General features: G+C 54.4%; 1 protein-coding gene across 2 annotated transcripts in view; it reads left to right on the top strand.

The window, feature by feature from the left end:
- Positions 1 to 13,366, top strand: part of NDST1 (N-deacetylase and N-sulfotransferase 1) — a 52,408-nt gene that overhangs the window by 22,780 nt on the left and 16,262 nt on the right. For both annotated transcript variants that reach the window (XM_054718040.1, XM_054718041.1), the window contains exons 3-4: positions 4,413 to 5,312; positions 11,208 to 11,702. In XM_054718040.1, the coding sequence (XP_054574015.1) occupies positions 4,800 to 5,312; positions 11,208 to 11,702 (1,008 nt within the window). In that variant the 5' untranslated portion in view covers positions 4,413 to 4,799. The remainder of the gene's footprint in view (positions 1 to 4,412; positions 5,313 to 11,207; positions 11,703 to 13,366) is intronic.

Here is a 13,366-nt window from a genome sequence, read left to right on the forward strand (position 1 = left end):
AGTAAGCACCTATGCCTGGGAAAGTCTTGGGAGCTTCCAGAGTAAATCAGACCTATTCCTGCCCTACAGGGCACCCAGGCATATGGGGAAGGGGAAGAAAGGAAATTGGTATTTGGGGAGGCCCTCTGTGTGCCAGCTGCCAGGCAGGGCCTGCCCGCGCAGAGGTCAGGAAGTCCTGGTCCAGCCCCGGGACCTGCAGGCTACAGAGTGCAGAGCTGTTAGTGGAAACGCCCCGAGTCTACTCTGTATGGACCACACACTCAGGTGCACTCAGGGACTGGGCAGGAAGCCAAAGGAGGGAAGGAAGGTGCCTGTGGCACTATGTTGATGGGGGAACACATGGCCAGCCTACCCGAGGCAGGTGCTGTAAGTGCCTCCGCTGATGGTGGCCAGTCGGGATGCGTGCCCCGTGTCACTAGAACGTGCTCGTTTTAAAGGCAACCTAGAAGTTGTGTGAAATCTCCTGATTTTAAAATGTGGATAACTAATCTCAAATTAAAGAAAAATGTTGTGCAGGTCAAAGGGCACACATCTGCATCCTGTTCTGGCCTGAGGGCCTGGTTTTCAGCCTTGGCTGTGGAGTGGGGATGGGTGGGAAGCCTGAGGAATGGGACCCCCCGGGGGCAGGAGGGGTCACGGTGCGTGGGGATGACTTCAGAGAGGTGATGACATTGGAACTGGGGTCTTGAAGGATGAATAAGTGTCCCAGGGGTAGGGGAGGCATTCCAGGCAATGGGAACGTCATTAGAAAGGCCTAAATGCTTGACCAGGATTGGTGACTGGTTGGGCGAGGCTGCAGTTTGTCTGGTGATGTCAGCAGGGCCCAGGCAGAGTCCGGGCCCTGGACAGTAGGGGTTGTTGAGGCCTCAGTCCCCAGCTGTCTTTGAGGCTTTGGTGGCTCCAAGGGGGATTAGAAACCCTCCAGCTCCCCATCCCTGGAGTCCGGGGTTCTGGCACACAGGCTATTGGATGAAGGCCTTGAATGACTGGGGTCAGACCTGTGAAGGGGTGCGGTGTGGGGGGATGGGGGGTAGTGCTGGAGACCAGCTGGCTGGAGACCAGTGGTTATTCACAAAGCTCCTGGCTCCTCCCACCCCCACCCCAGGTACTTGGACTTCTCTGGGGACAGGCTGGTGGGCACATTTTCTTGCTTCCTTTACCCTCTCTCTAGCCTGGGCTGGGCTGGGCTGTACCATGGCCTTCTCCCTAGCCTCCTGGCCTCTAACCTTCTGGCCCCTCCCTGCCCAACCATCTAGTTCCTGGGAAAGGCCACAGCCTCTGCAAATGGGGATTCAGAGGGAGCACGCAGAGCTTTGCAGTGTTCGTAGGCTCAGTTATTGTCCACATGATGAGTATTTGAAATAAACAACAGGCATGATCATAGCAGCTGACCCTCCGCGCTGTGCATCAGGCATGGCTCTGAGCACTTTATATGGATCAACTCACTTAATTTTCACAACGGGAAAATTGACATACTCTGGGAAGTATGTCAAGTTTTTCTCTTTTCCAGATCAGGAAATGGGGCACAGAAAAGTTAACTTGGCCAGGATTCCACAAGTACTGGGTGGCGGGCTTGGGTTTGAACGGAGGTGCCTGGCTCTATTAGCGTAGGGCTTTAGGTCCACGGATGGGTTTGGGGTCACAGGGTCTGGACTTCTTGAAATCATTACAGCATTTTCCAGGGCATGTGCATATTTTTTGATGGAAAAATGTTATCTGATTCCCACAAGGGTCTGTGTCCCCCAGATGTCTGAGACGCTGCTGATTGCATCATTACCACACACGCTGTTGGTGCAGTAGACCGAGGGCCAGTGCCCACAGCGCCAAGCCTGCAAGGGAAGTGAGGGTGGGTGGCCTCATGCCTCAGTGGCAAGCAGGGCGCCATTGGAGCAGCTCTCCCTCCCCCACAGGTCTGTCCTGGCCCCGGGCCGAGGGGTGGGGCTCACTGGGATCGCAGGGCAGAGGGCTGCCCTTATCAGTGGCAGTAGGACACAGGTGCACCCTAGGTATACACAGGACCAGTCGCCTCGGCCCTCCTGACTCCACCCAGGAAACTTGTCCCTTTTGCCTGCTGTCAGCTGGAACGTCTGAGGCCCTGGAAAGCCCACACACTATCTCAACTTCCAGCTGCGTGTGGTATGTGCCCCTCCCTCTTCCTACCCCTGGTCAGCGCTTACTTGTCCTGCTGGTCAGCTCAGGTACCACTTCTTCCCTGAAGCCTTCCTCGGTCCCCTCCCTCCAGGGACGTTGGTGGCCTTCAGGTCTCTCAAACACCTTCCCTTCCCCACGGCCTTATAGGTGCCTGCTGCCGTGGTGGCCTTGGGTTCCCCATGGTGCTGGCACATAGTAGGGACTGAATTGTAGACTATCAGCGGTGAAAGAGCCCCCAGAAATCATCTGGCCCAAACCCCTCTCTAATAGACAGGAAGCCCAGAGAGGGCGGGGCAGGTTGTGCTCGGGGTCACACAGCACATTATGACAGAACTGGGAGCAGACTTGGTGACTGAGACGTGTCCTCCCCTTGCTTCTGAGCACACCTTTATTGTTGTTGTTGTTGAGAATATTACAGATGTCCCCCTATTCTCCCCCTTTGCCCTCCTCCACCCAGCTGCAGCCCCACCCCAGGCCTTCAGCTCACTATTGTCTGCGTCCATGGGCTATGCATATATGCATAGAAGAGCTTTGGTTCATCTCTTCCCAACCCCTCTCCTCCCTTCCCCCTGAGATCTGTCAGTCTATGAGCATATCTTTTGAAAACATTTATTTTCTTATTTTCACAAAAATAACAAATGATTATTATAGGAAATTTAGGAAACGAACAAAAGGAAGAAAATAAAAACCCCTCCGAGATAATCATTGTTAACATTTTTTTAGATTTAGTACAAGTTTCTGGCCTATGCATAAAATTTTTTACCCAAAATATGACAATGCATACTGTTTTATACAAGTTTTCCACTTTAACAATCTGTATGGTAATTCTATTGCTGTGTCAGTTAATGTTCTTTGACGTCTTGTAAATGGCTGCCTGGGATGCCATCACATGCTTGCGCTGTAATTGCCAAAGACAGTCCCCCGTTGTTGGGCATTTGCTTTTGTAAACGGCATCTTTTGCTGTTATAAATACCACTGGGGGTGTATTTTTGCAGGGAAATCTTTATACGCCTTTCCATTAAGGATAAGTTCCTAGTATGAGTTCTTGGAAGTTCTCTGGCATGCCATGTCGTACCCATGTGGAACACCCTGGATTGCCTTGGATCTGGGGGGGGGGAGACTTTGAGGATATTCACCCCTAAGTCTATGTCTTAGGCTTACATTCCCTCCCCAGCTGCACCAGCACCTCTGTCCCTGTCCCGACCCCCATCACCCTGGGGAGCTCTCCTGCTAGCCTTCAGCAGCTGCTTCCACTCATGTTGAAGGGCGAGTAGAGGGCTGTGTGTGTGGGAGTGCTATTTGGGGTGATGGAATTGGGGCCTTAGTATGGGTGGGTGGTCTCATCAACTCTCCAGAGAAACCCATACAAGCAGCATACCTGTCAGGGGTTGGCTGAGGGGGAGACTGGGACCCAGGTTCTGGCTGCCTGGGGCCCTGCCCGCCTTCCCTCAACACACTCGGGGTCCTGGTGTGTGTGCCTGTGTGGCATGAGCCCTGAGGATGAAAGATGCCGGTGGCGTTGGGGCAAACAGTGACAGCTGCCGTTTCTTAAGTATTGCTGGTGCCAAGCTCCTGGGCTGATGGACTCAGTCCTCCCTCAGCCCCGGCCCTGCGGCCCCGGTGCTGATCTCACAGATGAGGCACTGATGCTTGTGAGGGCCCTTCCAGCACAGCTCAGCCGCCTGCCTCAGCCCTGGTTTGGCTGCTCTGCCTGAGCCTCAGTCTCTTCATCTGTCGGATGGGCTGCTGGGCCCATTCAGAGAGAAATGGGGGAGGGGGGAAGCACTGCAGGTAATTGAGAGAGAGAGAGAGAGAGAGAGAGAGAGAGAGAGAGAGAGAAAGGACGTGGTGTTCGAGTGTGATTTAGAATTCCACCTCTAGCTCCAAGGCCTGGGAAGTGTCCATTGTGTCCCTTCTTCCCTCTCCTGGAGTTTTCTTGGTCTGGTCTCTGACTCTGATAACTATAACAAATAGCAACTGCCATTGTAGACCCCAGATGCTGGGTGCTGCTGTCAGTCATGTACACACCTTGTTGGACTTAATCCCCCAGCCTGCCTTGTGAGCTGGGTACCACCAGCCTCCCGTTTCACACATGGGGAAACTGACGCTCCGAGAGATTAAGGAGCTCTCGCAGACCATTCAGCCAGGTTAGGCAGCAGTACTTGACCTTGGGCCTGCCTACGTCAGGTCCTGTGCATCCACCATCAGTGGACCCCCAAAGCCCACACTCTGACTCTGCACTTTCTGACTTCTCTCCACAGCCTTGGCCCCGGGGGCCCCGCCCAGCCAGCAGCATGTGGCATCCCCGGGCCTGCCCAGTGTGTTCCTGCCCGCTGCCGGGCCCCCCCAGGAGGCCCTGACGCCCTGGGGTACTTCTGCTGTGCACAGGACCACGTGGGGGTTTGCCATGGTGACATAAAGGGGCGAGGAGGAAGGAAGGAGCACAACCAGCCTGCGGACTGTGCCCCTGGCTGGGAGGAAGGGCCGGCGGCCCGGATCCTCCACTCCTACTGCCCGCCGAGGGCCTCGCTTGCTAACTGTCTGTGAATTTGTTGGCCCGTGGACAACTCCGGTGTCTCCTTCTGCGTGGGGCCTCGGGGTGGCCAGGGCAGGCCGGGCCTCCGGTGGCCGAGGTCTCAGGGACCAGGATGCCCACCCTGGCGCGCCTCCGCAGGCTGTGTCGGCATGTGTCCCCACAGGCCATCTTTTTCCTGCTGTTTGTCTTCTGCGTGTTCAGCGTTTTTGTCTCCGCCTACTACCTATATGGCTGGAAGCGGGGCCTGGAGCCCTCGGCAGACGCCCCCGAGCCTGACTGTGGGGACCCGCCACCTGTTGCCCCCAGCCGCCTGCTGCCGCTCAAGCCCGTGCAGGCGGCCGCCCCTTCCCGCACGGACCCGCTGGTGCTGGTGTTTGTGGAGAGCCTCTACTCACAGCTGGGCCAGGAGGTGGTGGCCATCCTGGAGTCGAGCCGCTTCAAGTACCGCACAGAGATTGCACCGGGCAAGGGGGATATGCCCACACTCACTGACAAGGGCCGTGGCCGCTTCGCCCTCATCATCTATGAGAACATCCTCAAGTACGTGAACCTGGACGCCTGGAACCGGGAGCTGCTGGACAAGTACTGTGTGGCCTACGGCGTGGGCATCATCGGCTTCTTCAAGGTACGCAGGGGGCAGGGTCCCCAAGCAGTTCAGAGCTCCAGCTAAGTTTGAATCCCATCTCCACACTTGTTAGCTGAGTGCCTTTCTTATCTGTAAAATGGGTGTCATGGTAGCACCTGCCTCCCAGGATTTCTGTGAAGGTTAAATAGGCGAGTGTATTTAAGGCACTTGGGGCACACTGTGCCTGGTGCCTAGTAGGTGCTTTTTAAGGATTAGCTTTTATTAGGAGCACATGGCAGGGGGATTGCCTGCCATGCCTGGGACTTGGCATATAGCAGGTACTTGCCTGAAGGAGGCCCCAGGGATGGGTGGGAGGTAGGAGAGGATATGCTCTGCTAGGTCCCTCAAAACCTGTCGTGGCAACCTGAGGGATGGGGAATGTCGTCCCCATTTTGCAGATGAGCAAACCAAGGCTCAGGAGGGTTAGGTTATGTGTATGTGTCCGTGTAGCCTATAAGTGGGAGAGCCAGGATTTGAACCGAGACTTAGACAGTTTGGGCTCTGGCTCACAGGCTCTTCCCTCTGGGCTGGGTGGAGTGTGGGGTTTATGCACCTCCTGAATTGGAGCCATTTTGCATTGGGAGAAAGGGAAAAAAGAAGTCCCAGTGGGCAGACCAGCTGTTCTGGGCTCGTGGGGCACCCAGAATGACTGCTGGGATCAGAGTCCTTGTTGACAGCGTCATGGAGAAGCTGTCCTTGGGGAGGGGGAGGTTGGGGACAGCTGGATGGACATCCAGAGGCTCTGGCCAAGGAACTTTGACCCGCCAGAGGAAAGCAAACTTTGGTTGGGACTAGCCGGGTGCTTGGGGGCATTTGTTCCTTAATTGAGTCAGTACTTACTGAGCACTAGCATGTCCGAGGCCCCGTGCTGTGCACTGGGGCACAGTGGTGATCAAATGTGCAAGGTCCCTGCTGTCACGGAGCCGACATTGCAGTGCCATGGAGAGGGGTGGGTGACAGACAGTGAACAAATACACACACCCTGTGGCAGGTGGTGATGCCTTCAAAAAGAAATCAAGCAGGCCAAGGGCACAGTGGGCGATGGGTATGGCGGTTGAGGCTGTTTTTGATATAGTGACTGGAAGGAGGTGAGGGAAGGAGTTGTGTGGCTCTGTGCCAGGGGCCTTCCCGGAAGAGGGGAGGGTAAGTGCATGGGTCCTGAAGCAGGCTCTTGCTTGGCATGAGCAGGGAGGGGAGCAGGAGGTGGCTCAGAAGTGGCCCATGCCCACTGTGGGATGACGATTCATCCCCACACGTTCGTGGACTCCCCCGTGCACTGGCCCTGTGCCGGGAGGAGCCTGGTGTCATGACAGGTTTCCCACAGCGTGTCCTTACATGCCTTAATGCAGCAGGATGCTCTGCCACCAATTGAGGTTTTGTGGGCCAAGGAATCGAAGGCTCTTAGAAGTCCTGCAGTAGAGCAACCTGGTGAGATTTGTTCCCCAACTGGCTTGATCACAAAGCCCTTTACCTCACAGATCACCCTCCGGGAAATGCTGACCTGGTTTATGGCTTTATAGTGGCATAAAGTCAGACTCTCTTCATTGTCTGTTTCTTCTTTTCTCCTGGACTCTGTTCCCTTTCCCTCCATGAACTTCATTAAGATCGAGTCAGAGCCCCAGGCCTGACGTTTATTGAGTGCTCACCCAGAGCCATGCCCTGCCTGTCCTATATGCTTTACATGCATTAACTCATTGAACCTCATAAACCATCCTCCAAGCCAGGTAGATGCCATCCTGATTTAAGAGGAAGGAGATAGAGGCAAAGAGGGGTGAAGAAATGTGCCCATGCTCCCACCTCCAGTGAGTACAGATCTAGGGTTTGGACCCAGGCGTCTGGCTCTATAGGCCTCAGTCATAGCCATCATGCAGTGAGTTCAGGAACCTCAGACGATTTATTTAGTAGAATTTGCATCAGAGGCCACATGCAGTGCACAGAGCTCCCAGTCTCTGGAAACCAGGCAGTGGACTATTGTCCTTGGGCACAGTTGGTACAGCTGAGAACTTGGACCCCATCTAGCCCCAGTCCTTTCTCTACAGATGAACATGAGGCCCTGGGAGGGGCAGGGACATGCTTAGTAGGGTCAGTGGCAATTCCAGGTCTTCCTGCTCTTCCTACCCTATTGCATAACAGGAGACCCCCACTTGGTTTTGAGCAGAGACCTGTGACTTTCTACTCTTACTGGCGCCCTCTGGTGGTCAAGATATACATTTTGGGGGCTCTTTCTGCAAGGCCACCTTCAGCACTGTGCATTGGGTTGGCCAAACCCAGATGGTTTGTGGACCCCAGGGATCTGGAGACTCGTTTTCCAATTCCCACTGGTGCTGCATTCCCAGTTCAGCATGAGAGCAAGGGCAAAAACGTCCAGACCCTTGATTAGATCTTATTGTCACTTAAAAGCAGAGTGACCTTGGACAGGGTACTACTCAAGCCATCTGTAAAGTGGAGCCAATCACAGCTCCTGCCTCACTGGGCCATGTTGAAGATAGAGCAAGACGGGGTGGGAACACTAGCACAGTGCCTGGTGCCTGCAGCCGCCCAGTAAATGGCAGCTGTCATGCTTTGTCGTTTCTGTGTCTGGCAAACAGCTGGTGGTAGCACTGAGTCTTATGTCTCTGAGTCCTGTGCTCACGTGAGGTCCTTAAGGGTGGAGCAGGTCTTCACCGGTAGCCCCAGTTCCTGGGACGGACAAGGGCTACCCGACCTTTTTTTTTTTTTTTTTTTTTTTGCACACTTACTATGTGCCAGACACTGAGTTCATTGCTTTGCTTGCCTTACTATGCATAACTCTCACAACTGCCCTGTGAAGCAGACACTTCCTTTACAGGTAAGGAAGTAAGTTAAATGGCCTGGATGGTGTAGCGCCATTGGTTAAGCGTTGTCCCATGCACTGAGAAGTCGCTGGTTCAATTCCTGGTCAGGGCATATACCCAGGTTTCGGGCTCGATTCCCAGTAGGGGAAGTGCAGCAGGCAGCCGATAGATGTTTCTCTCTCATCAATGTTTCTCTTTCCCTCCCCCTTCTTCTCTCTCTCTAAAATCAATAGAAACGTATTTTTTTGAAAGTTAAATGGCTTTCTAGGATGACACAGCCAGTAAGTCAGAGCCAAGATTTGACAACCACACTCCTGGCTTCTAACCCAGAACAAGCTGACCCGAGGCCTGGAGAGGACACATGCAGTTCTCAAGGTCATCAGCTAGTCACTAAGTCTGTACTGGGCTTCCCAGCGCCTGGACCAGAGCTTCCTTCCGCTGCCTGGATGACCTCATTGGAAGATTTGGTGTCTCCTGAGTGGGTCTCTAGTGCTGAGGGACAGGAGGGGTGCCCCTCCTGCGGGCAAGGCCTGCCCTGGGGGTCAGTCTCTCTGATGCCGAGGCTTACTCTCCATTCCCTTCCCAGCTGGTTCCTTTCATTGCCGACAGAGTGGACCGTCAGCAACTTGGCTTTTTCCCTTCTTCAGTGTCTTCCAGCTGGGCAGCTGGCTGAGCTGCCAGCGCCTGGCAGTCAGCTCAGGGTCGGGGCTTTGAAATGGGATCCCCCAGTGCCTGTGGTCCAGTGTGACCTCCCAGGCCACAGCCGGTGAGGGACAGGGCCTGGAATGCAGTTCTCCTCTTTGACCAGTGCTGGCGTACAGGGTGGTGGGGAGACGGGTTGGGAGAGGTGGCCTCTCAGGGTGGGGCGCTCTTCATTGAGGCTTGGGGCAGAGTGGGCAGTTGGCAGGTACTCTGGTAACTGATAACATCAAATGCGGCTCCTATCGCGGTTTACCAGGCCAGGGCCTGCAGAGCCTTTGTGGGAATTAGAAAAAGCCCTCCTGCATGAGGCGAGAGTAAGAGGCACCCTTGTGGGCAGATGCAACCCTACCCTGGGGCGCAGCGGGTGCCCTGGTGAGTGCTCACCTGGCCAGCTCTCCAGGGTGGCCCTAGGCACCACCCCGCCTCCCTCTCTAGCCTCCCTGGTGCCCTTTGTCCGCTGTTGCTTTGCCCCACCCCACTCAGTCTGCACACAGCAGCCAGGTGGGTCTTTTTAAAATGCAAATTGAACCTGTCATTTCTCTGTTCAAAACCCTTTGAGGGAGTCTTCGATGGCTTCCTACTGCCACTTCCAACCTTCAGGGTCCTGCAGGTCTGGCTCTAGCTGACCTGTCTGTCTCCTCTCCTTTCCTCTCTTGATCACTCTTGCCATTCCTTGGCTGTGCTGAGCCTCTCCTACCTCAGGGCCTTAGCACTTGCTGTTCTTAGAACCGGGCCTCTCCCTCTCCCCTTCTAGATGCTTTCTCATTCCTCAAGCCCCTTTCTCCAGGAGGCCTTTCCTGGTTGACTACGCCCAGTCATCTACTATTCTAGAACTGTGCACCTCCTCTTGCAACACGTGCCTCATTGAAGTTTTATGTTTATTTCTGCGGTTTGATTGCTATCTCTCTTCCTTGCTCAACTTTAAGGTTCATGAGGGCAAGGACCCTGTCTGTTTTTCCTCACTGCATCCCTGACACTAAACACAGTGTCTGCATGGTGAATAGCTATGGAATGAACAGATGAAACCTGTCATGTGCCAGGTACTGGAGAGCTGTCTGTTCCTCTTTCATTCTTGTTAAAAATTCAGTTACTCATCAAATATGTGTTTACCCTCACGGGGTGTCAAGCCTATGCTGGAAATGACAAAGCCCCTGCCCTCAAGAGGGTACAGACTGGTGGGAGAGAGACCCTCAACATAAATGCAGCAGCCAAGGTAAAGCGTGCTATAGCTGAGGCTTTAACATGGTCCCAGGAAGGCCAGTGCAGAGAAGAGGGTATGTGCATTGGGTTTTGAAGGATGAGCAGAAGTTTTCCAGGCCAAGAAGACAGAATGGCACAGGGACAAGGACAGATTGTAGCATATCCAGAGGCTGGTGGCTGGAAGGGTGAGAGAGGGTGTGTAGGAGCAGGGCTCTGAGCCTAGGGAAGAGGGGAGTGGGAGTTGAGGGTACTGTCTGCAGGTCCCCAGGAAGCTGGGCAGCAGCAGACCCCGGGAGCTGGGTTCCTGCGAGGGGGTGGCCTTGAGGGTGCTGGGGTTGTATGGGGGTTGGGAGAGCTGTGGGGTGGAGTGTCTGCACCCCCAGTGGATACCTCCTCTTTGTTCTCCTCTATCCTGGCATCACCTCAGATTTCTCCTGAAGAAAGCTTTGTGTGGCCAAAGCAGTTTGGAAACCCCCAGGAAATAGGGCCTGGTGGTCAGGTGTATGGGCTCTGGAACTAGAGAGCTGCCGGCTACAAACTGGCTCCTCCTGACCACTGTGTGACTGAGGGCCGCACTCCCCTCAAAGCCAGTTTCCTCGCCTCCTGAGGCTCATGTGAGGACTAATGCCACCGGCCCTGTTCTAAGCCCTTCTGCCAGCATTACACTCATCTTCTCCACCACCCCGTGGGCTGCTCACCGAGTTCTCAGCCACATTTTACAGCAGAGGAACTGAGGCAGAGAGGTTACATAATTTTCGCAGGGCAGGCAGTCTGCTGGTAGAGTCCACGCTCTCACTGATGGACCTCTCTCTCTGTGGTTTTGGGCAAGTTACCTAGCCTCTCTGGGCCTCGTTCTCCTCATCTGTAAAATGGGAATGACAGCAGTGCCTCCATCGTGGGGGTCACTGAGGATTACTAGCAACCTGCATACAAAGCGCTTGAACCCAGTGCCTGGCTCCGGTAAGGACAGCATACATGTTAGCTAGTGTATTACTGTGACAGGTGAAGCTGAGTTTATGTGGCCCTGTTAGCACAGGGCCAGAGGCGTGGCAACCCTCCCTGCCCCCCCTCCCAGAAGGTAAGTGACATTACTGTTATCACACACTTGAGATTCTGTGGTCCCTTGGGGTTCGGGACATGATGGCTCTGTTTCCCCCTCCCTGCCTCACCCCGACTGCAGGCCAACGAGAACAGCCTGCTGAGTGCACAGCTCAAAGGCTTCCCCCTGTTCCTGCACTCAAACCTGGGCCTGAAGGACTGCAGCATCAACCCCAGGTCCCCGCTGCTCTACGTGACGCGGCCCAGCGAGGTGGAGAAGGGTGTGCTGCCCGGCGAGGACTGGACCGTGTTCCAGTCCAACCACTCCACCTACGAGCCGGTGCTGCTGGCCAAGACGCGCTCCTCCGAGTCCATCCCGCACCTGAGCGCGGACGCCGGCCTGCCCGCCGCGCTGCACGCCACCGTGGTCCAGGACCTGGGCCTCCACGACGGCATCCAGCGCGTGCTCTTCGGCAACAACCTCAACTTCTGGCTGCACAAGCTCGTCTTCGTGGACGCCGTGGCCTTCCTCACCGGCAAGCGCCTCTCGCTGCCTTTGGACCGCTACATCCTGGTGGACATCGATGACATCTTCGTGGGCAAGGAGGGCACGCGCATGAAGGTGGAGGACGTGAAGGTAGGGCCGGGGCGCCAGACCGGGTAGGGGGGCCGGCCCACCTGCACACCTTCCTGTACTCAGTCAGGACTTTGCTGTCTGCATCTCCCCTGCACAGTTAGGCCCTCCCTTGGCCGGTTGGCTTCATTCATTGCCTTGTTCGAAGCAAGTGTCATTTAAAACTATAGCGAAGTATTGACTCTAGAGGAATTTGCATCTGGAGTGTGGAGCCCAAGAATGTATCTGGAGGAAGAGACCCAGCCCTGGAGACACAGATGGGAGCTGTGCAGGGTCGTTCACCCGCCTTATAATCCAAACATGATTTTTAACTCTCAGAAATGTTTATGTCAGTACCAGAGCTCCTACAAAACTCCAAAAACAAGAGCTAGAGCCGGCGTCATACACAAGGCATATTTCAACCGAGGTCTGTGTAGACAGTGGAATGCGTATGTTTAATTCATAGTGTGTTTACCAAACTAAACTGTCTGTACAAGCGTTTTGCAAACCAGGAAGTTTTACAAACGGCTCACTGCTAAAGAGAAGCCTGCAAATTAAGACCATTACGCAGTCTTAGAGTTTTCATCTACTCACTATTTTACTCAAAGTTATTTACAAAGGAAAGGCCCTCACTAGTGGTAAATGGGGAATCAGTATCGGTTGCCGTGAATAGAGGGCAACCATAACAATAGCTCCAGTGAAAACAAAGCCGGGATTAAATTCTGCTGAGACACGCTGCCTCTGGCCGCCTGTCGCTCTTCTACGGGATTAGCAAGTGTCAGAGACATATTAGCGCCAAACCGAGACTTCTTTTGATGTTGGGAGGAGGATTGGAAAAGAGATTTCCAAGAGGAATGCTTTTCACGCTGAGTGACTGTGCTGTCTCCATCCTCTGATATCCCTGTTGGGATTGGCCCTGGGCCTGGAAGGAAGGCTGGGGTGGGGGGTCAGGTTCCTGCCTTGGTCAAGAATAAATTCTCTACTCTTCCTCTCGCCGCCCTAGGAGGGCAGAGCAGATGGTGTTGGGAGTAGGCACTGTCTCGGGAATCAAGATTTGGGTCCAAGTTCCGATTTGACCCTCCTGGGTGACGTGGGCAGGTCCCTTCCCATCTCTGAGCTCCTGCTACAAAGTGACAAGATAGGCAGATGGGAGGGTTACAGGCTATTTTCTGACATCCTAGGCCAGGCATCCTCAAACTACGGCCCGCGGGCCACTTGCGGGTGTTTTTGCCGTTTTGTTTTTTTACTTCAAAATAAGATATGTGCAGTGTGCATAGGAATTTATTCATAGTTTGTTTTTTAAACTATAGTCCGGCCCTCCAACGGTCTGAGGGACAGTGAACTGGCCCCCTGTTTAAAAGTTTGAGGACCCCTGTACCTAGGCTTTCACAGAGGTGCTGGGGTGAGGCGTGAGGGGTGTGTGCAGACAGCCAGTCTCTGAGGCCTCCCGCTCCAGCCTCCTGGGGCAGGGCAGTGTTGCTTTCATCTGCTTTATGAATCGTGTTTCCTCCTGAGATTTCTTAGGACGGTCTTCTGATGGCCCAACTTTGCTCTCTCCTGTGTCACCTGGGTCTTCGCTGCCTGTCCAGGGTTGACCTCATGTGGAAACCAGGCTCCAGGCTCACTGTATTCCCCATGAACCTGGGGTTGCCCCCTGCCTGGTTCTTATATTCCCAATTTTAGAGTGG

This window comes from Eptesicus fuscus, chromosome 6, assembly GCF_027574615.1.
Source record: "Eptesicus fuscus isolate TK198812 chromosome 6, DD_ASM_mEF_20220401, whole genome shotgun sequence".
NCBI classification, from domain to species: Eukaryota; Metazoa; Chordata; class Mammalia; order Chiroptera; family Vespertilionidae; genus Eptesicus; species Eptesicus fuscus.